Source organism: Euprymna scolopes, chromosome 12, assembly GCF_053919585.1.
Source record: "Euprymna scolopes isolate OS-2025 chromosome 12, ASM5391958v1, whole genome shotgun sequence".
NCBI classification, from domain to species: Eukaryota; Metazoa; Mollusca; class Cephalopoda; order Sepiida; family Sepiolidae; genus Euprymna; species Euprymna scolopes.
This window is the reverse complement of record NC_136493.1, coordinates 126658977-126684181: the sequence shown is the minus strand read 5'-3', so window position 1 is coordinate 126684181 and position 25205 is coordinate 126658977. Positions and strand designations below refer to the sequence as shown.

Here is a 25205-nt window from a genome sequence, read left to right as displayed (position 1 = left end):
CAGAAGAAAACTCTCTCTTACGCTACCAGCCTTGGTCGGTGCTAGACGCCTGTTCTCTTCGCTGCTCCTACTAAAGGTATTGACGACAGCCGCGGGTTGTAACTACCTCGTAAGGCAGTGGAGACCCGACTCTACTTTCTTCCTTCAGTACGCTTTGCAAATAAACCTTTCCCTTGTTAAGTTGAAGAAGTTGTTTGTCATTGTTCATAGAATTGTGTTATTTTATTTTATTAGGGAATTTCCCAAAAGGTTCAGCGAGAGTCTGAAACCAGGAGCAGCACAAAATCCGCGTTGTACCTGTAACGTTGAAACTATTAAAGAGAATTTCAGAAAATTTAGACAGAATAGTCCTTGAGGTACGACTCAGTTTCCAACAATTGTAAGTTGGCATCTTCCGGCAGGTCACGTTAGCAGGCAGAAGATGCGAAAGCGATTAGCTGATCAGGTGTCAGGTGTATAGCATAAGCTTAAAGACTAACTCTGAAATATTTTTATTTGAATCTACTCCAAACGAATAAAAACATATATGTATGCATATATATATATATATATATATATATATATATATATATATATATATATATATATATATAAAGAATATAAGTCAAATGTGACTAATAAAATTTATAATGTTGTAAATCATTCTAAAGAAGATTTGTCATGTAGGTCCCAAAATTTGGTCTACCTGTTGTCCTGTAAAAACTGTAATTTACAATACGTAGGAGAAACTGTAATGCCTCTAAATAAACGCATGAATTTGCATAGGACTAGCACTAAGGGATGTATTCATGTTGTTAAACATTTTAAAGAGACCTGTAGTCAGTCGTCTTTTTCCGTACAAATAATTGAAAAATTTAAATGTAATGGATATAATAGTCTAGGTAATGTAGATAACGATATCCTAAGGATGCGTCAGGATAAGGAAGATGATATAATTAAAAAAATGCGAGTAATTTACCCATATGGGTTGAATAGTAAAGTTAAAAAAAATAACCTACAAGATTCTGAAATCATAGGTAGATTATATCCAGCTTTGCCTCGCTACGGTATTAGAGATAGAACTCATGTTAATAGAAATAATAGAAAATCAGTTATTTCATGCGAGGATTTTTTTAGTAAAATTAAAGATATTATTATTAATCAAATTTATGAGTCGTTCAATTATATAAGAAAATTGCTTAATCAAACAAAAAAGAAAGTTTTGAAGGAAATAGCGTCTAAAATGTTATTACAACCGGATATGATATATAAGAAGGACTATTTCATTCAATGGTATGAATATATTCTAGATATAATTGACACTAAATTATATAAGCCACCAGTGAACGATATAAAAAAGACACCTAAAAATGTTTGTGTAGTTTTGTATGAAAATAAAGGTTTTGATGATGTAAATTTACCTAAAATATTTAATAAACAAAAAAATATTCAATTACTACCAAATGAGTTCCAGAAAAAGATCAAAAACCAATAGTTACATATAAACTAGGGCCAACAATATGCAATAAGATTTTTAATTATAAGAAAACGGTAGAACATATAAATATAAAAGATAATAATATAAATATTCCAGAATGTGAATGTAATTCCTCTCCGTTCTGTAATAATGAGATAAAACATGTAATTACAGGAGATTTAAATATAGTAAATAATCCTAAATTAAGAAAACTACTTAGTAAGGGTCCAAATTATAGAGAACCTAAATGCCTAAATTACACTAAATGCGTTAAAGAAGTTACTAAAGCACTAGAAGGTTTTATTATGTCTATGGTAAAGAAATATAAATTAGCACAGTCTACGTTTGATGCATGGAAAAATAGTATACTTGAATGCGTAAATAAAAAGGTTAAACATATAAAACAATTTAAACACCCTAGAAAAACCAATCCTCTTTTAAAAAAATCAGAAATACGGGAGGAACTTAAAATACTTCAAGAAAAGTTCGTAATAGTTCCGATTGATAAAGCGGCAAACAATATAGCCTTTATATGTAAAAAATATTATATACAACGTTTATTGATAGAAGTAGGACTTATAGGAAACGATTCGGATACTTATAAAGTAAGTAATAGTAATTTAGATAGAATTATTTTGAATAATAGTATTATTAATGAAAAAGTAGGATTAAAGTTAGAAGATAAACACAAAAATCTTCCATGTATGTATTGGATACCTAAAATGCATAAAAATCCAGTTGGGGCTAGATTTATTGTAGGTTCAAAGACGTGCATCACTAAACCTCTAAGTAAAGCTATATCTAAAATATTTAAATTAATTATAAATCAAATAAATAATTTTCACCTGAAAAGTAAATTCTATAGTAATATAAATCTATTTTGGGTAGTAAATAATTCCAAACCAGTGAAAGAAAAATTAGATAAAATAAATTCCAGAATAAAAGCAAAATATATAGCTACTTATGATTTTAGTACGCTATATACTAAAATTCCACACGAAAAACTTATAAAAGAATTAAATGATACTGTAGATTTGGCTTTTCAAGGTGGAAAAGGTAAATATATAGACTTTTCAAACTCTAAAGCTTTCTGGTGTAAAAATAAAAATAGCAAAACTAGTATTTCTAAAGGTATTTTAAAAATGCTTGTAAGTCATCTTATTAAAGAATGCTATTTTCAAATAGGAAATAAAATATTACTCCAAACGATAGGTATCCCAATGGGATTGGATCCGGCACCATTTTGGGCAAATTTGTATTTACATAGACTCGAGTATATATATATATGTCATCATTATTAAAAACAGATATATCTAAAACATATAACTTTCATGGGTGTAGGAGATTTATAGATGACCTTATATGCATAAACGATAATGATGAATTCGAAAAAAATAAACATCTTATATATCCAAACGAACTAAAATTGAATTGTGAACATAGAGGACAACAGGCTACATTTCTGGATTTAGATATAAAAATTGAGGATGGGATTTTTCTTTATAAAATATTTGATAAAAGAAACGCATTCCCCTTTAAAATAGTACGTATGCCCCATAAGGATAGCACCTGTCCTGTTTTTGTGTTTTATGGAACCATTATGTCAGAGTTTTTGAGAATAGCTCGCGTTACTCTAAAATTAACAGATTTTATACCACCAGTATCTAGCTTAGTAATAAGGATGATAAAACAAGGTGGAGATAAAAATAAAATATTTAAACAGTTAAATAAAGCATTTGTTCGTTATCCTGATGCTTTTGAATCGTTTAAGATAAACAAGACTATATTAATAAAGGAAATCCAAAACTATATTAGCAATGTATAAATGTATTTATAATTACATATAATAAATTTATATAAAAAAAAAATGTATATATGTAAAAATAAAATATTTTTAACCTTTATATATCTAATTTTAAATAAATAAGAATGTAAATATACAAACTACTAACTATAGTGGGGGTGATAAGTAGTTAAATGGATTAATCCAAATCTTATAAATACAAGACTGATAAATTAAAAAATGTATCCATTTTAAATGTGGAAATTGATGAATCGCACAGGTAAGAAATTCATTTTTATACTATGAAAAGGTTAGTAATTGCAATTAAGAATAGGAAATTGGATCAAAATTTTTGTAACTTGTCTTCTTCCTAAGATTAAGGGTGGTGGTGTTTGATCAACACTGCTGGGGAGCCATGATGTAATACACTGTCTTGTTTGTAAATCCCCGAAACAGTGTTTCATGGTAAATAGTCCATCCAAGAAAAGATCAGTCCCTTAGCTAGTAGGAGAGAACGAGTTCCATGTCCCCAGATTTATTTTGGGTGTTAGCATACCTCCAAAGATGCCATTTAACAGTATAATTTTATTTTGGTACCCGGCTTCCCCATCTTGATGGAATGCTATCTTGGAGGTCACCGACTGGCCCTTGTGTCCCCACACCCCAATATTTCTTTTATCACTTAGAACCGGTCACTCTCTTTTAGGAAATGACTCTCTTGCTTTCCCGACATCTTTTTGTTGGAAGACAGTGAGCGTTTCAGTTTATTAAATAGGATGGGAGGGTCGCTGCTTTCTACTAACGTAGTATCTCTAGTATTTTGTTTAGTTTATTTGTTTTTCTTTATTTTTTGGGTGTTTTTGAGGCTGCTAGTTTTTTTGTCCAACTCTCCATCACTGCATCATTGTAAATATTGTTAAATGTGCGTGTTTGTCTTTTTTGCAAATTGTATTTCGTATTGCTTTTTGTATTGTATTTTTTCGTCCGTGTGGAAAAGAAAAAATAAAATCCATGCATGTTTAAATATTTTGTACAAATAAAAATCATTCGACAAAACGTTGGGGTTGTTTTCTTTTTTAAATAGTGTAGATCCATAGAGTGAATATCGTATTTTGGTGAATGATACTATTGTAGGGAATAGACAAAGTGGGCCACCCCCGACCCCTGACACCGACTCCCCACCTTTTCTTCTGGCCTTGTGCCTAATCTTTCTCCCTTATTAAATATTTGCTGTAAGCATTTCAATTTTTGTGTAAAAATAAAATCTTTTAGGGGAATGGGAACTTCAAATGTTTGTGAGGGAAGGGATAAATATAATCTGTTCTGATACTACACTTCAACTTTTCTGACTTCAATCGGTGGAGGAGAAATCCTTCTTGAATAAGGCAGTTTTTATTTTTGTTCCAATTGAGAGTGCCCCTTTTTCGGGAGCTGGATTTTACCCACATTAAGAACCGACCTTGAGTACAACTCTGCCCTCGAGGGGAGGCTAGTAAATAGGAACATCAAGAATACTAATTCTGATTCTTAAATAAAGCTCTACCGTTATTTTCATGGCAGGTGCTCAACTGTAAAACATTAACGGCAAACACTCATCTAACTACAACCACTGTCAGCAATTTCTCTTATTTACTACTATCTGCATCTAAAATTAAATAAATATTCCATAAGCAAAGTTTTTTTTTCACAGAACTGCTTGTCTTTGAGAGAAAATACTTTCCAGCTTACTGTAGCATGATGATTTTCAAATACAACGTAAACAAGTTCTTGTTGAGCCGCTCTCTTAAATAATTAATTTTTACCCAATTTCAACCATCACCTGCCACTCATGAACCCTTATCCTTGAGTGGCTTCCAGGCCTTTGGAGTTTGATAAGTGGTGACTCTATAGAAAAAAGAAAATTTGTGCCTTTTTGTTATTTTGTTTTTGTTTAACACTAGCAGTTCAGCCTGGCTTTGCCAGGACCCTATGTACTGTTCATAACTTTATGTGCATATGTATATACATATTAAAAAGTAACCTACATAAAAAATTTCAAGTGTTTAGACCCAAACCTGGCGGAGGAGTTTGGTAGAGTCTGCAAAGGTCAACTCTTTAAACTTTGACCTCTTGACAGCCAAATTTTCGCACAAAAACTGATTAAAAAGCTTGCAGCATGTCTGAATACCCTTTATGTAAAATCTCCAATGTTTAGACCCAAAATTAGCTGAATAGTTTGCTAGAGACCGCAAAGACCAACTCTTTTAAACTTTGACCCCTTGCGAGCGAATTTTTCGGCCAAAAGCTGATTAAAAAGCTTGCTCTATGTCTGAATATACTTTATGTAAAATTTCAAATAATTAGAGCAAGAATTAGCTGAGTAATTTGGTAGGATTGCAAAGGTCAAATTTTTTTAAAACTTTGACCCCAATTTTGACCCCTTAATATTTATTGTTTTTCGCTCGAATCAAATTAAAAAATTTGATCCATGTCCAAGTAACCTACATCTAAAATTCCAAGTGTTTAAACCGAAAATTGGCAGAGGAGTTTGGTAGAGTTTTCAAAGGTCAAATCGTTGAACTTTGACCCCTTGACAGCCAAATTTCTGTCAGGAAACCCAAATTTTCAAATCCAATACCTCTTATGTAAAATCTCGAGTCTGTAGACTGAAAATTGAAGGAGTAGTTTGGTAGGGAAATGTACACACACAGAAACACAAACAGACAATTTCACTTTAGCCCGGCGTTGCCCGGGTGTTTGGAGGTTTATGTTGAGCAAAAAAAAGTGGTATATTTTTAAAAACTTTGACCCCTATTATGACCCCTTAACATTTATTGATTTGGGCTCAAATCAAGTTATTAAGCTAGATCCATGTCCAAGGAACCTGTATCTAAAATTCCAAGTGTTTAGACCCAAAATTGTCGGAGGAGTTTGGTAGAGTTTTCAAAGGTCAAATCGTTGAACTTTGACCCCTTGACAGCCAAATTTCTGTCCGAAAACCCAAATTTTCAAATCCAATACCTCTTATGTAAAATCTCGAGTCTGTAGACTGAAAATTGAAGGAGTAGTTTGGTAGGGAAATGTACACACACAGAAACACAAACAGACAATTTCACTTCAGCCCGGCGTTGCCCGGGTGTTTGGAGGTTTATGTTGAGCAAAAAAAAGTGGTAAATTTTTAAAAACTTTGACCCCTATTATGACCCCTTAACATTTATTGATTTGGGCTCAAATCAAGTTATTAAGCTAGATCCATGTCCAAGGAACCTGTATCTAAAATTCCAAGTGTTTAGACCCAAAATTGTCGGAGGAGTTTGGTAGAGTTCTCAAAGGTCAAATCGTTGAATTTTGACCCCTTAACAGCCAAATTTCTGGCCGAAAACCGATCACATCAATTTTCCCAAATCTCAGTACCCTGTATATCAAATTTCGAATCTGTAGACTAAAAATTGACAGAGTTATTGCGAAGGAAAATGCACACAGACAGACACACAGACACGTTCACTTTTATATATATATATATATATATATATATATATATATATATAGATAGATAGATAGATAGATAGATTGAAAGTATATAAACGCCATTTGACCTTTTTTCCTGCGGATCAGAATCTGCTGTGTGTCATTTTGGAAGACCGTCTGATAGTAGATGATGCACTTATCAATCTCCACTTTGCACACAGTGAAACCATCTAAAATAAGAAAAAAAAAAAGAAAGCAATTTAAAGATACTAACCAAATAAATACACAACTCAACAAAACAATATGAATATAACAATATCAAATAAATGAAATAGCCCTTTAAAACGCTGCTTTCTCATTATGTTCATGGCAAGTGCTCGTCTGAGCTCCGATCTATTCCCCCTTTGCCTGACCGTCACGAAAAACACTCGTCTAGCTGAAATCACTATCAATGATTTCCCCCACTCTTTATCTAGGCCTAAACCTAGATGTTGATTCCATAAACAAAGCTTCTTTTTTTAGAACTGCATGCCTGTAGAACTCTGTTCCGTTTTCCTGCTTTCCAACTGACTACAATATGGTTGTCTTTAAGTCCAACATAAACAAGTTCTTGATGAGCCGCTCCTTAAGTAATCCAATTTACAAAATTTCCACTACTAACGATTACTATGATATTATCCCATTGACTACCAAACACTCATTGACACTCATCCTCGAGTGGCCTTCGGGCCTCCTTTGTAATAAAAAAAGACAAAAGAAAAAATTGTCTTTTCATCACCTGCGCTCTGATTCCTACTAGATCCCAATTGAAATGAATAACTCTCATCTTGAGGAAGCACTCTGCTTTGACAAACTTCTGGAACAGACATTCATTACTAACCTAAAAAACTTACATTATATCTGTTGCCAAAGCTGCTGGAAAAATAATTGGATCATTCTACCACTCCAGAAAGTATCTCATTCCCGATGCAATTCTTTACCTACACAAGAGTCAAATATATTCTAAGATGGAGTACTCTTGCCATGCCTGGGGACGAGTAGCTAAGAGCACCCTTTCCTGCCTTGACAGGGTACAAAACTGTCTTTGAAATCTAGTGGCCGAGGAACTTTCTCACAGAAGAGATATTGCAAATCTATCTTTGCTCTATCGTTATTTTCATGGCAGGTGCTCGACTGAGTTTCAATCTATCGCCTTCACCTTGCAAAAAAATTTGCAACAAATACGCATCTTCCTACAAAAACTGTCAATAATATCCTTCACTCTCTATCAGTGCTTCAAACTAAACAAAAATTCTCTGAGCATAGTTTCTTTCCTAGATATGACCATCTGTGGAACACAATACCACGGGGCTGCTTCCTAGCAGACTATAACATAATCGTTTTCAAATTTAATGTAAATAAGTTCTTGTTGAACCGTCCTCTTAATTAATCAAACTCTACACAAGTTCCTCAATTACCGATCATTAAGATGTTGTTTCGCAATCTGACACTCATTAACCCATATTCTCGAGTGGCCTTTGGGCCTTGATAAGGGATTATACTCTAGTAAAACAATATGAAATCAAATATCCCTTTAAATAGTTAATATCAAATGAACCAATTGTCTTAGTAAGAACACATCGAATAGATATAATAAAATTAAGACTTGTATAAAATGCAAATAAAGTTAAAAATACACGAATATATAAATAAAATAAAATTAATAGGTTAAAGTAGTTTGCTTGAAGCATTGTTAAATGTGTATATGAGAAGAAATTTAATTTTATAGAAGGTAGAGCAATGCAAAGATGTGACGGGTAGTTTAAAACTGATACAACTTAAGATACAATAGTGGAACCAGCAGTGCAGTTTCACTTTTATTGATGTAATTCATGTGTATAAGTATATATATATATATATATATATATATATATATATATATATATATATATATATATATATATATGTATATATATATATATGTATATATATATATGTATATATATATATATATATATATATATATATATATATATATATATATATTATATACAATATCTTACATGAAGGATGTTCTTACTTGTGCCAGACGGTTAAGCGGTGTGTCCATGATGCTATATTTTGGGGTGTCTTCTCTTCATCAGGTGTGTGCTCAACTTTATATATGCATATAAAATATTAATACTGAACCTACATTGTTAAATTTAAAGAATAACAACACATTTTAAAACAAAATTAAAAATAAAAAAATTCTAGGTCCATTTCAGTTACTGCGAAACTGCTCACTTTTACAACAGCCCCTATATACACGTTTGAACTAAAGTCGAATGCATACTTGACGAAGGTAAATTTTCTCTGAAATATCATACTACACGAAACTTCCATCATGCCACAGTGACACAAGTAAGACCACAATGCTGTGTTAAAAGTATATTAAAAACAAATACATATATTTTGTATTAATAAAAGATGAATCTGCATAGCTTGTTCCACTGTTATACTTCTTAATTTATTTCAGTTTGTTTCTATTCATTGCACATCAGCATTGTATTGCCTTCTATAAATTTCCTTTATATATACACACTAGACAATGCTTCAAGCAAACTATATTAACCTTCAATTTATTTCATCATTCATGTTAGTCATTATTCTTCTCGAAACAAGCATATGTGTGTTTGAAAAATCGGTAGCATATCTTCGGAATTATGTCTTATATGTACATAATAGATCTGCAAACACTTAGTCTTGAAACAAATACTGTTCAACAGTTTTCATTGTAATCATTCAACGTGTACCATGTCTGTGATTGTCTAGTATTATTTCTATTTGATAAGCATAACAGGATCACAGGCAAAATAAACACAAAACTGACTGATTCTCTGCCATTCCTGTGTGTGTTCTGGACCCAAATCTTCCTGACTTCACATGCAACTACTGACCCTTGCTGTTCTCTTGCAGTTAATGAAATGCTGTTACTATCGAGGAGGACTTCACATGAATCAGAAAATCCTGAGGCATAATCTACACGAGCTCTATTTGCAAGTATGACTCACTCAGGCACCACCACCACCACCACCACCACCACCACCACCAACAACAACAACAACAACAACAACAACAACAACCAACCAACCAACCAACCAACCAACCAACCAACCAACCAACCAACCAACCAAGACACTTGACGAATAAGTTACAAACGTTACAGTATTAAGATGTGATTACCTTCTGTATTCATGCTGTCAACCATTTGAACAGAGTCGGTCTTGCACAGTCGACTGCATTCCAGCTTATTATTATTTTCACTCTCTTTTGACATCCAGCACTTAATACATTCTTTGTGAATTTCACACCAATTGTTACAGGTCTGCAAAAAACAAATAATAGCAGAGTTTGAATACTATAAAGAAATAGAAACGACTAATATCTTGAAAAACGTCAGCTTTTATTGTTTCAGAATTTTTGAGAAGACAGGAACCATGTAGCAATGTGATTTTGTCATATACACGCATACATACATACATACATACATACATGCATGCATGCATGCATGCATACATACATACATACATACATACATACCTGCATGCCTACATACATACATACCATCTTACATGCATGCATGCCTACATACATACATACATGCATGCATGCATACATACATGCATACACACATACATACATACATACATACATACATACATACATACATACATACATACATGCATGCATGCATACATATATACATACATACACACATACATACATACATTCATGCATACATGCATACATGCATACATACATACATGCATACATACATACATATATATACATACATACATACATGGTGATTGTCACTTCTTGACAGAAGACCATCTTTCCCTAGATTTATTGTTGATTACTCAATCATTTTCATGTATTTTTTTAAATATATATATATATATATATATTTATTTTTTTTTATTGAAATTATATACACATATATACACTTATACACACACACATATATACATGTGGAGACGTGATCAAGATGCATCAATTCCTTTTTTTCTGTGCGAACGAAGGTGGCTCTTCAGACCATCCCTGCTCTTACACAGTCTGTTGCAAAGGTCACACTTAAACTGAGATTGAGAGATGACAACTGGTGCTGCTCTACTGTGGACGCTCATATGACGCTTCAGGCCTCCACTCGATTTACAGACCACAGAGCAAACAGAACATCAGTGCCCTGCAATTTTTTCCCATCAAGGAAAGATTGATCTCAAAGTGAACGCTTGTGGCTAGCTAGGCCAGCTCCAGATAAAGTCATTTTACCGCATAAATCACTGGTGTGGTTCTGCATGAAATCCTCCGACAGACCTGATATATCTGACAGATTTTTCTTCTGGATATCACGGCCATGATAGACCAATGAGCGCCACTTTTTACGATCATTGGAAGCACTTTCCCAACTGAACACGTCAATACCAAGAGCTTTAAGATTATCTTTGATGTTATCCTTAAAGCCTTTCCTCGGTTTATGTTGTGGACGCTTTCCTTGTGTAATTTCACCATAGAACAGGCGCTTTGGCAATCTATCGTCATCCATCCTTGTCAGATGTCCAGCCCACCTCATCTGGTTGCGTATAATCAACTTCTCAATATAAGGTACGTCAGTCTGCATGAGAACATCAACATCAGATATAAAAGTGCTCCAACTGATGCCCAGAATGTGTCTCAGGAATTTCTGGTGCACTCTCTCCATGACTTTTATGTGTCTACCATAAGTTGTCCAGGCCTCAGAAGTGTAAAGCAGAGATGGTAAAATACAAGATTGATAGACACTGATCTTTGTATGAATAGTTATACCCTTGACAGACCATACTCGCTTCTCTAAGCCACCAAAGCCTTAGTGGTACGCTGTATCCTATAGTTGACCTCAGCATCCAGGGTTCCATCTCTGGCGAGGGTACTACCCAAATACACAAATGTGTCAACCACGGCAAGTCTCTGGTTGTTGACAAAAATATTTGGTTCCACATACAAATTACTAGGTGGAGGTGTGAACATGACCTTAGTCTTCTTAAGACTAATAGTAAGCCCAAAAGATGAACAGGCCCCCGAAAACAGATTCATGATACCCTGCATATCCCTCTCACCATGGGCCACGAGATTGGCGTCATCTGCATAAAGCAATTTGTGAACCAGGCGCTGAAAGGTCCTTGTAGAAGCATGAAAACGACGAAGATCAAAGACCCGACCTGTGGTTCTGAAATGCAAATAAATGCCTAGGGAACATTCTCTAAAGGCATACGATAACATAGTTGCAAAATAAATTGAAAGAAAGTGTAGGTGGTAGGATATTACCCTGCTTCACATCATTGTCAACCGATATGGGTTCCGACAGGCATCCGTTGAAGAAATTGAGGTGGGCATCCCAACTTCCCCAGAATTATCCATAGGGCACTTCTGTTCACCATATCAAAAGCCTTAGTCAAATCAACAAAAACCTGATAAAGCGGAACACAGTGTTCAGTACATTTCTACTGCAACTGCCGAGCAGAGAAGATCATGTCCGTGGTTCCTCTGCCTGGATGAAAGCCACTTTGGCTTTCTGGAATGACGGATGGACAAATATACTTTAACACTCTATTGAGTAGAACTCTGGGAAATACTTTGCCAACTGCTCCCAACAAACTTATTCCACGATAACTTCCACAGTCGGTCCTGGGCCCCTTTCCCTTGTACAGTGATATAAGAATTGCATCAACCCAATCCTAATGGACGGGAACACCCCTCCAGACATCAGTGATAAGATGAAGAATTTCATGAACAAGTTTATCACCCCCATATAAGAGGTCTTCCACAGGAATACCATCAAGCCCTAGAGGTCTCCCAACGTTCACTTCCTTGATTGCATCTCTAATTTCATTCTCAGATGGGAACACAGACATTTCATGGATAAGCTTCTGTTGTGACAAAAATTCATTGATGACGTCCTCATCAACATTAGAGGGGTTGTCAAAGAGATCAGAATAATACTCGGTCCAACGAAGGAGAATCATGTTAGGATCCTTTATAAGGGCAATTCCATCACTTGAGAGTAGGGAAGATGTAGATAGTGTTTGAGGACCAAAAGATGTTTTAAGCAAATGGTACATGCGTTTGAGGTCTTTACAATCAAAAGCCATCTGGATTTGGCTGGCGAGTTTAGCCCACCACTGATTCTTCATTTGGTGGAGTCGCTTTTGGAGAATGCCCTTGTTTGCTTTAAGTGACTGTCGGAGGGACTCTCAACCTCCATGAGAGGCAGACAACATCTTATGGTGGAACTCATTTTTAGCATTTAAGAGTTGAGTAATTTCAGAATCATTATCATCAAACCAATCCTGATGTTTAGATTTGCGGAAGCCAACAACATCTACACTTATTTCATAGATTGTATTTTTAAAATGCGCCCACGACCCATCAAAATCAGCAGAATTAACTACGGATCGAAGCTTTTCACGTACACTTGGATCACCTAGCCTGGACACATCAACCCGCCTGGGAATCCCAACACCACCCAACCTACACTTCTTCCTTATACTGATTTTCAACTTTCTGCGTACCAAAAAGTGATCTGTGCCGCATTCAGCTCCACACATAACACGCATACTATACTACAGACGTCCCGCAAATCTGCCTTCCTGGAAATAATGTAATCGATCAAGTGACCTTGTTTTGAAAGAGGATGGGTCCAGGTAAACCTATGGACCTCTTTGTGGCCGAAGAAAGTGTTACAGATAGCAAGGTCAAACTGAGTGCATAGATGGAGAAGATGCAGACCATTATTGTTGACCCTACCTACACCAAACCGGCCGAGTGAGTCCCAGGTGTGATGATCCTTGCCAACCCTTGCATTTAGATCACCAATGAGTAAGATCTTCTCAGATAAAGGAATAAAGGAAATGGTATGACTGAGATCTCGGTAAAATGCCGTGATGGTGTCTTCGTCATGACCCATAGTAGGGGCATACAGAGATAAAACCTACTGTGTGCAAGAGGGAAGTGCATCATCATAATTCTGTCACTTGGTTGTTCAATCCTCTTCACCAAATCAGAGCACACTGCAAAGCCAATTCCACCCTCTCATCTCAGCCCCGATGGTTTTCCTTTCCAAAAAAGGTGTATCCCGAACCCACTTCCACCAATTGATCCTCACCACTCAATCGTGTTTCAGACAATGCCACAATGTCTATGCTGTACATAGCGAGCTCTCTTGCAACAATAGCTGTCCTACGCTCAGGTCTTTCACTATCCAGGACATCTAGCAAAGTTCTCACATTCCACGTAGCAACAGTTAGGTTATTCCTTTCCTGATAAAATTTTGATTTTCCTTGTTTATTATTTTTCTTCAACTTTATCTTGTTTCTCCTGCAAATATAGAGCAGCCGGCAACCGCAGGAAGCCGACTAGCTAATAAAAGGGTAGACAATTTTTAGGTCACCTTTTCTAGACCCTTCCCAAATTCATGGGTGAGCAGTGTATCTCTAGAAAAGGCTGCTCAGCCGCCAGATCATCCACCGAAGTTGCTTCCACCCTATAAGCGATTTAGTCGACGATGTTAGATAAATCACTGGCTGCCTATGTGCAGATTTGCAGCTATGCACTTCCAGCCCGCTAAGCCTGTGCATGTCGCCACTCACCTATCGCCATAGGACTTTTACTTTTTTTTTTTCTTCGAAAGATATCTGCACATAACGATCGCGACACAACATGCTTGTGCTACACATATTGTACCCTCTCGCACCCTACCACTGGTTGCACAGTGACAAACTGAAATAGTGAGATGACTGAGCAGTGGCATAGTGTGCATGTTTTATTATCACAGAGTTTTAACCTCTCTAGCAGCTGGACATATACACACACATATGCATAAGCAAGCAAGCATGCATATGTATATATATATCCCTAGTTATTACAATATAGTAACCCTCCAGAACTTGAGAGGGAGGCTAACAGTTACTACACATTGCCCAAGGGTGACCTGAAACTATGCAAGGCAGAGGCGTTCAACTCCCTGAGGTAGTAGGTGTACCCGCATACCCGACATACAAACATACATACATACATACATACATACATATATACATACATACATGCATACATACATACATACATACATACATGCATGCATACATACATACATACATACATGCATACATACATGCATACATACATACATACATGCATACATACATACATACATGCATACATACATGCATACATACATACATACATACATACATGCATACATACATGCATACATACATGCATGCCTACATACACGCATGCATACATACATACATACATACATACATACATGCATGCCTACATGCATGCATACATACATATATGTATACATACATACATACATGCATACATACATACATACATACATACATACATACATATATGCATACATACATACATACATACATAAATATATGCATACATACATACATGCATGCATGGTAGCTTCCTTCAGTCTTGACAGATTATGGATACCCACTGTAAGGTGCTCACGTGTGGAATTTTTGTGGCAAGAGTTGCGCAATCTCCAACCACACCTCTCCTGAATCAGTGTTGCTAAATACAGCCTTTTATTTTGTATAAACATTTTGTCTGCTTTTAACTGTATATTGAACTAAAAGAATACCCGTACCAGAACAGGTAAAATTAATTCCCCTGAACAGAAAGTTTCGAACCACCTTTATGACCCCCTTACGAATATAAAAATCAACATTCAATGTTATTCAATCTTATGTCTAGAATATTTATTCCAATTTTGATCTAAATCAATTACATGGGTTTTATTCTAGAAAATGAGAATGAATTGAAATTCAGAGAATCTTATTGAATTGGTTGTTATGGATAAAATCAATGAAAATCAGAAATATTTGAATTTTCTAATGGGAGATAATGCTCATATCATGCTCTGCCCCTCCTTAAAAAAAACTTAAAAATACTCCAAAGAAATTGAAATTTCGGGGGATATTTATTAATTGATATCTATAAGTATTATGCAAATTTCACAATGTACCTCAGTTATAATAATTTTGAAGAATGACTTTCACTCACTTTCCACTCTTAAACTAAATTTAACTAAATATAGCCGACATTACGAACTCTTATACTTAGTAGCTAGTTAATTGGTTGAGGAGTGAATATGGTGCATACAAATATATAAACATATACACATATATACATGACTTTATATATATATATATATATATATATATATATATATATATATATATATATATATATATATAAAAAGCTAGCTCAACAACGAGAATTTGGGAATGAAAGCAGGAAAACATGAAATAACAAACAAAATATATTCATATCAACAATTTTACAGAAATGTAAAATATACTTTAAAAAACCAAAGTTTGTTGAAAAGTTTTAAAATTCTTGAATAAGAAGTAGACAAGAGCGTCAAAAAATTAATTTCAAAATTCTGTGTGTGTGTGTGTGTGTGTGCGTGTGTGCGTGTGTGTTTATCTTCTTGGTGACTGAATTGTCATTGGTTTGATATAATATAATAGATTACTTACTGGGCAGTAGTCACAAGTGTTTCCGATGAAGCCAGAATTCACATCACACGTACAAACTCCACATTCACACTGACCGTAACCATTGCAAGTTTTCTAGGGGGGAAAAACAACAAAAATTCAAAAAGGTTAATTAACCAATTTTATGCATTGTTTTACAAAAATAAATTTTAACATTTTTTTTAAATCCTGAAATGGAGCAACAATTTTAGAATTGCATAAAAAGTTCAATCAAATCAAACCAAACTAAACCAATATAAAACAGAAATCTTATAATTGCGATTAGGTGTCTGTCTGTCTGTAACGAAACCTATGCCACTACCTACGTCACGATTCCTACAATTTTCTTAATTGTAGATTTATTTATTTTAAAATTTTAATAATCAAAAAATAATCTATCCTATTATTTGCACAAGTATTTCTCAGATTTTGCCGGACCCTTGATTTTCCACAAAAGATCACTAAGGGTGAGTTACTGTAAGCTTGACTTTTTATTTAATTTCATGAATCAGAAAAACACCCAGCCAGCATGCAAACGCCTAAGGTGCTGTTCTCCTAGAAAACGACTACCTCAAAAGGGGGGGCAATGGATTCTACAGCAGATGAAGCATACCACCTAGACCCAGAGGAGATTTCGGTCACTCCACAGAAAGGAGAACTAAGAGTAACTCCCAAGGATGACAGCTGCCCTTAAGAGGGAGCAAAAATCAAAGAAGGGGTATACCGCCCGGATAGCAATGAAATCAAAAAGGTGGCTACCCCAAAAGATACTGCGAGAGGGTACACTTCCCAAAGGTCAGTTCCCTTAAAAAAGGCGCAGACCCGGAAGAGTAACAGAGGAGAAACGCCAACTGGAGCCCCCCAGACTGTAAAACAATTGTACCCCACTAAAGACCCCTCCCCTATACTATTGGAAGGGTCTGTGTGGGGGAAAACCATTGAAAAAAAGACTATCCCCTCAAGAATACAAGGACCTGTACCTGATCAAGTACAGGGAGTACATTGAGAGGAACGATCTGAAGCCAATACTGGGGGATTGGGAGATGATGGAAGAAAAGGTCTTGTTTTTCATCACTTCCGACATCCGGGAAAATCATCTTCAGGGCCTGAAGAAAGAGAAAATGGTGGAGGTCCTCCAAAAGCTGAATATACCAGCCAAATATATCGACCAGTGGAGCTACACTATGTGGGTCATTCTATTCCCCACCAAGGATGAGGCTAATAGGCTCTCCCTTAAAGAATTTAAGTGTGAGGAAGTCAAGATGTTGCTGGAGTACCAGATCAAGAGGAGAACCTGGGTACAAATCTTTAATCCTCCTATCGACCTTCGCACAGAACTCTTAGGAGCTTTCTTCAACCAGTTCGGAGATGTGGAGCAGGTGGACCCAGTATGCTCCAGTATTGACATTCACCTTGGTAGCAACATGGTGGCTATGCGATTGAGGAAGGAAAGCTTCCTGAGGATACCAATGATGCTGACATTTAAGGAAGCCAGCATGACAGCCATCACTGAAAGGCATCGCCCTCACTGCTGGTTCTGCCAGAAGCAAGGACATATGGCAAAGAACTGCCCCAAAAGGTCAGTTCCGAGACAACCTGTACCACAGACAGCCCTAGCTCCAGCCATAGAGGAAGCCGCAACCACATCAGAAAGAAAAACGCCAACACCAGCCCCAAGGTCGACAAAATCACGTGTAGATGCTTAGGAACAGTGGAGCATGGTGATGGGTCATAAACAGAAAAAAGCATCTACTACTCAGCAGCAGCAGCAGCAGCAGTCTCCCGACACTAATGCCCTAACAAAAATAAAGGAGCCTACGCTATCACCCTCTACCATAACTGTGGCCGGAAACTTTGTTGAGCTGTACCCTCAAGCATTGAACCATGGATTTGCATTTTGAGGGTGCTGGCAATGGTCCTGTTTCATAACTTGGATCGGTAGAGAGCATGAGTTGTACAGCGGCGCATCTTCGATTTCGCTTGTTGAATATTGTATCACTTTCAGACAAGATAGAAAGCTCCAATCGCTCTTGGGATTTGTACACAACTGACCAACTAGTAGATGGTCTGCAACAAAAAAAAATGAAAACCGGTTCTTATCAAATGGAAATGGAATCATGTCGTCTTTTCTAGGGTGACAATATTATCGTTCCATCCTGTACTATCATGACGAACGAACATATGTTACACTGCTCAACTGTAAGGAGTAGATAATGTCAATGAAGGATGAAGAACTATTGCATTGAACCATTCTGAAATTGACCATAAAAGTAAAAGTATAGCTTCGGTTTCTAACAGACAGACAGGTGCTATCAAATCTCCGATACTAACAGATATTATATTAGCTACTAATGTTTGGTTTTTACGTTTGAGTTTAGAAGTATATTTTGTGTGAATGAAAACTCATTGTTAAAGTGCTATTAACTGAATAATATGGACTTTATTTATTTATTTATTTATTTATTTAGAGAGAGAGAGAGAGAGAGAGAGAGAGAGAGAGAGAGAGAGAGAGAGAGAGAGAGAGAGAGAGTAGGTGAAGGATAGTTTACGTTTTGTTTTCTGGCATATCAACCCTTTGGGTGCTATTAAATGCATGCAATGCATTGTAAGCACTTCATTGAAGACATATTGCTATTTTATAGCTAGTGTAAAAGAGGATCTCATATGTTAGCGTCACAAAAAAAAAAGATGTGAGAGAGAGAGAAAGAAAGAAAGAGAGAGAAAAAGAAAGAAAGAAATTAAATAGAGAAAGATATATGAGGAGAAAGAGAAGAGAAATGTGGGATAGAGAGAGAAGATATATGGGAATAGGAAAGAACTGATTGTTATATTTCGCTGGTGTTTTAAGACTATTTAAAATCTTTGTCATTTCTCGATTTATACATTCGTTGGCGATAATAAAAGCACACACAGCTGGTTATAAAACTATTTCGTTTATTTGTAAATATAACTTTTCTGTTTTCGAATAACAGATTGACAATGTGTGACGGGGGTGCTGGTGGACAAGACTGTATTGCTAACCACCGTTGTGTCGCTCTCTCAGCTCCGCTCTCTGTCTCTCTCTGTATTTCTTTTTATTTGGTCCAGATGACGTCAACATTTCAACCTGTATTGTTTAAAAAAATGTGGTCACTCGCTAACCAGGGATTTTGCGTCATAGAATTTGACTCTTCTTTGATATCATCTCCCGGACTTTGCATCCAGACTTGTGACTGACTTTTTGCTTTTCGTCACTCCCCAACATAATTGGGAAGGGTTGATAGAGGGGATAGTGAAAAAAAGGATTAGAGAGAAAGATAGAAGTAGGAGGAAAAAGAAATAGTAACTTAGTTTTATATAAGAGAAATAAGATAGAAAAAGAGAGGGCGAAAGCGCGCGCGCAAGAGAGAGAGAGAGAGAGAGAGAGAGAGAGAGAGAGAGAGAGAGAGAGAGAGAGAGAGAGAGAGAGAGAGAGCAGAAGAGTGTATGTGTGTGAAGGAGAGAGAGATAGAGAGAGATAGATAGATAGATAGATAGATAGAGAGAGAGAGAGAGAGAGAGAGAGAGAGAGACTTACATTATTTTTAGCTATACAAGTTTTTATACTTGTTGGACAGTGACAGTCTTCTCCCGTATAAGCCGTTGTACATTGGCAAACCCCGCACTCGCACACGCCACGTGAAGAGCCTGGAGAAGAAAAGAAGAGTTACAGCATTTTAAGTCGTAAGAAATTATTTTTTTAATTCGGCAAAGCCAAGCAACGGATAAACATAGGTTCAACAAATCTTTTTAGCAATAAACATAAATATAAAGAATTTACCATATTTGAAACCCGGAACCATTACCGGAAAAGAATGTTTGGAGAATAAAATTATTGGCTGCGTTAAGAATGCACAATTGAATAAAGTGCTGGTTTGTTATGTTTTACAGAATATCAACCCTTTTCGGATTATTTAATGCTGCATCCTGTCATTTTGCTAAAAAGGTTTTATGCTTTAAGTTGTTTATATCTTCTAATATTTATTTATTATTTTATATCTTCTAATATTTATTTATTATTTTATATATTTTAATATTTATTTATTATTTTGTGGTGTTTGGTTTAGTTGTTGTGTACAAGGAAATTGTTTTTGTTTTTGATTTTGCAGAACATGACTGAGGGAAGGAAAAAATATTTGATGTTTTTAAGGTCAGGAAGTCAGTATCTTAAAACAGCTATTGTTTAAACATTGCATAATAAATTAATACTTGATGTTATTAATTTGTAATTTTATTGTCCTATTTTTACTATATATATATAATAGTTTCGTCGATATTTACAGTAATTAATTAAAAATATTTAATAAAACGGATAAATTACTATGAAAACTGTTTTAAATTAAACTAACAACGTTTGTTGCGCAGACTGACTGACTAGCCTATTCTCTCTCTCCCATTAGCGAAGCATATTTAATGTTTTTATAGTTTTTAAATTCAATTATTTTCACTAATCCTTTTCCTTTAGGCTCAAGGTTCTGATTTGCCAGTTGCCAAGGTTTGTATCTTCTCTTTCGTCTGAACAATGAATACATGAGTAGTGGTGGAGGTGGCATCTAGAAACCTGATAAAATGACTCAATTGATTTTGCAGACGACAAATATCGTTACGCGATTAAATCGTTCTTCTTTTTTTTGTTTTTAAGTACGCCTCATCCAATATTATAGACCCTTTTTCAGAGAAAGATGCATCTGTGAAATCTTACTGCTGATTAAATTCTATATCTATATAAAAGTTAAGTATGTCAAAGGATGGAGTACTGTTGCCACATCTGGACAGGAGCTACTAGAAGGAAACAAACGTTGATTGATTCAGCTTTAATATAACAGTAGCTAACAATAGTTTGTGTTTATCAAACTTTGCCGAAACGTGAACCATGTTCGCCCGGTCGGAGTCATTCAGGAAAAAAGGTAATGAGAGATGGCGAGAGTAATAGACAGTACACTTAGTAAAAGATGAAATACTTGGTGAGTATTGCAATTTTGCAATTTATGACTGATTAGAAATAATTACCCATGAATAACTCAATATCAAAACTGAGGAATATTTTAACATGTATTTTATTTGATTAAAATATCTAGAAAAAAGCCAGAAGGAAACAAACGTTGATTAATTCAGCTTTAATATAACAGTAGCTAACAATATTGTTTGTGTTTATCAAACTTTGCCGAAACGTGAACCATGTTCGCCCGGACGGAGTCATTAAGGAAAAAAGGTAATGGTTTCTAAAGACGGGTACTTTTGGTCATAACTGTATTGACTTACCTCCGCACAGCAAACCGTTGTAATTTGGACACGAATAATCATCGCATTCACAATAGGTGCCACTGTAAAACTGCTTTCTGTTGCTGGCCATGCTGTGGCATATGCACCGGCCACATTCGCACGAGCCTCGACCACTGCATTCTATTGTGCTGTTTGGCCTAGGAAAACAAAGTAAGATTTGGTCAGATTACGGATTCTTTCTGTCTATCTATCTATCTATCTATCTATCTATCTATCTATCTATCTATCTGTCTGTCTATCTATCTATCTGTCTGTCTATCTATCTATCTATCTATCTATCTATCTATCTATCTATCTATCTATCTATCTATCTGTCTGTCTATCTATCTATCTATCTATCTATCTATCTATCTGTCTGTCTGTCTATCTATCTGTCTGTCTGTCTATCTATCTATCTATCTATCTATCTATCTATCTGTCTGTCTATCTATCTATCTGTCTGTCTATCTATCTATCGATCTATCTGTCTATCTATCTATCTATCTATCTATCTATCTATCTATCTATCATAACTTGACGCTATCTTATCTAATGCTTGTGTTTACTCCACAGAGTCTTTCACATTAATCTATCACTCTCACTCACTCACTCTCTCTCTCTCTCTCTCCCTCTCTCTCTCTCTCTCTCTCTCTCTCTCTCTCTCTCACCCTCTCATAATTTCTGGTCGTTTGATCACTATTGACTGTGTTAATGTTGTACCTGTATTTGGCATTTAAAGTTGTTAACTTTCCTTAATACTCATGCCAGTTGATGGTGGCTGAGCGGTAACGTTCCTTGCAAATAGAATCAAAGATGGATTTGTAGCTGGGTTCAAATCTCTTGTTTCAATTAACAAGCTCAATGAAGTTATGTTCGCGGTTTTAGAGTATATACGCTGGTTGATTGCATTCCAATAACCAAAAGAAAGAAACAGTCCACGATCATAATTCTTGTTTAATTTTTATTTTATTTTATTTCGATGAATACTTATATATTTTCTTCTTTACTGAAAATCTAAGATGGCAGCGTGAGAATCTTTCAACGCGGTGTGAGATATCTTTTTTTTTGCAGAGATTCTTTTTGTTGCTAATCAGTTTTAAACTGAGTTTTTCTTTTTGATTTGCTACTTTCTCCTTTTTTTCTTAAGTAGATTCTTTCTTTTTCTTTTATTTTAGAACTCTGTATCGGGTAATACTGATATTTGATCGTCTCTGACGAGCAGCCAAATGGACTAAAGACAATGTTTTTTTAAATTTGTTTTCATTATAGGCTGCAAAATGCCCAGAAGAAACTAAAGAAAATATATTCACAAAAGCGTACATTTTCGCAACCTGCATAGGTTACGGATTTTACTTTTGTATAAGCAATGTCACGTGAAGAGGTCTCTAGTTAGTTGTAAGTGGCTGACCGAAACATATTCATAAATGTATAGCGACATATAAATGTTTATGTAGGACAAATATATACATATAGTAATTTTGATTTTTATCCTGAAAATATTGAAATTATAGGAAAACAACCGAACACTAACATGCGTATAGAATTTTATAGGCAGTTTTTGTTTATGGAGCTACACTGGTCATTGAAATAGGGGAAAATCTCGCTTTAATTTAATATAAGAAGACAACTTTATGATTTCAATGATAACCATTTAAGACATCCGATTATTTGGATGATGCTATCGTTAAATATAACAACCCCCCCCACAAGAAGAATGAAAAGAAAAGCAAAATGAAAAAAAGGTGAAAGAATTACAAATTACATTATGCAGTTTTGGATGACGTCTTTGTTTGTGGCGTTACACTCGCATCGCTGACCGCTGAAGCCTTCATAGCATACACACTCACCGCAATGCAGCATCCCGTTATTGTTGCACATTTGACTGTGCGGTTCCTGTGGGAAAATAATACATTATTAGCAGAACCCGTTTGCCTGTTTCCGACCTGACTACAACTTTGATGTCTTCAAGTCCAACGTAAACAAATTCCTGATGAATCGCCCTCTTAAGTAAGCACTTTATCGAATCTCTAATACCAACTATTACTACGATACTATCCCATTGATTACTGTACATGCAATAACCCCGAGTGGCTTCCGGGCCTTGATAAGTGGTGACCTCCATGTAAAAAAAAAAAAAATTCCATGGTAGTTGAAAATTTTTTAAACACATTATAAATAAAATGAATAAAAAATAAAATAAAACAAATAATTTAACACAATTTTTAGCAAATTCTTTTTTTAAAGCTAAAATGAATTGATTAAAAAAATTTAGATTTTTACCATTAAAATTCAATACACAACGCATTGTTTTTTTTTATGAATAATTTTTTTAATATAAATTATAAAGGAACAGATATCAATTCACTTACATATTTTTTTTAAATTTGAAAAAGAAACTATAATAAAAAAACTTACAGTCTTCTCTCAATATGACTTTTTTTTTTTAAATTTAAAATAAAATAGCCATTGTGAAACCGTAAACAGACAGCCATGTTTTTGTTTTTGAAAAGTTATGGAGAGGAAATGGTTTTAATGATTTTAACTGATAAAGAGCGACTATAAAGGGAGTTAATTATTTTCTCATTAATTAATGTTTGCGATGATGATCTTTTTTGTAACACTGGACTTACGGACAAGTAAATTAATATTTAGATTATTTCATCATCATAATTAACTAAACGTTCGTCATTTATGTCATGATGATCCACACATACAAAGAATATGAGAACGAGGAGACAAGTAGAGATTTTAAATAGAATGAGGTTGTTTGGTTGTTGTTTTGCTTTACGGCATATTAACTCTTTTTGAGTTATTTAATTCCGAATGCGGTCATTTTATAAAAAGATGTTATGCTTTAAGCTATTTATTTATAATGTTTGATTTGGTTGTTTTGTTTTACGGTGACATAAACGCTCTTCAGGTTATTTAATGCCGCATTTAGTTAATTTGATAAAAGTTTTCATGACTCAAGTTCTTTACATCTTAAAATATTTTTTCACGATGTTTGGTTTGCTTTTTATTATTATACAACATATCAACCATTTTCGGGTTATTTAATGTGGAACCTGGTCGCATTTTGAAAAAAAAAATATTCTTCAAGTTTTTTTTATATCTTCAAATATTTATTCATGGTGTTTAGTTTGGTTGTTTTGTAGGGGAAAATTGTTGTTTTTATTTTTGACTTTGCAGAACACAATTGAGTTCTGCAAAGTTAAAAACAAACAAACAAAAATAACAGTCTCAATGTTTGGTGCATTTTAGGCCAGGAAGCCGGTATCTTCAGACAGCCTGATCTGGTAGCACCGGATGGCTAGAATAAGATTTTAACTCATTTAAGTGTATTTATGGAAGATGTAAAAACATGTATAAACAAACTGAAAAACATTGAATCGTGAGAACAAAGGAATGTTTGTGATGTCCGCAGAAAATAACCAATGTAATAAGAAAATTAAAGATAACTTGTTTGTAGAAAGTTAGCTATTCCTTTGCTGTGTAGCATTCAATTCCTTACTGAAGAAATACCGTACTGTACCGAAGCGGTACTCATCCTAAGTGGATTGAACCAGCTTCCTCCAAAGTAGGAAGTTTCATGGGAGTATGGAATTCATAAGCAAGCTACAGTCGCATGTATATCCCTGTCAGGGGAGATGACGATGTTAAGATTTTGCAGTACATTTAGGGA

At 35.0% G+C, this 25205-nt stretch overlaps 1 protein-coding gene across 2 annotated transcripts in view; it reads right to left on the bottom strand.

The window, feature by feature from the left end:
• Positions 1–25205, bottom strand: part of LOC145291470 (integrin beta-1-like) — a 116113-nt gene that overhangs the window by 19251 nt on the left and 71657 nt on the right. For both annotated transcript variants that reach the window (XM_080137343.1, XM_080137344.1), the window contains exons 15-20: positions 23286–23416; positions 21524–21681; positions 19800–19909; positions 16247–16339; positions 9891–10032; positions 6815–6916 (exon numbers count right to left, since the gene is read on the bottom strand). In XM_080137343.1, coding sequence (XP_079993469.1) covers positions 6815–6916; positions 9891–10032; positions 16247–16339; positions 19800–19909; positions 21524–21681; positions 23286–23416 — 736 coding nt within the window. The remainder of the gene's footprint in view (positions 1–6814; positions 6917–9890; positions 10033–16246; positions 16340–19799; positions 19910–21523; positions 21682–23285; positions 23417–25205) is intronic.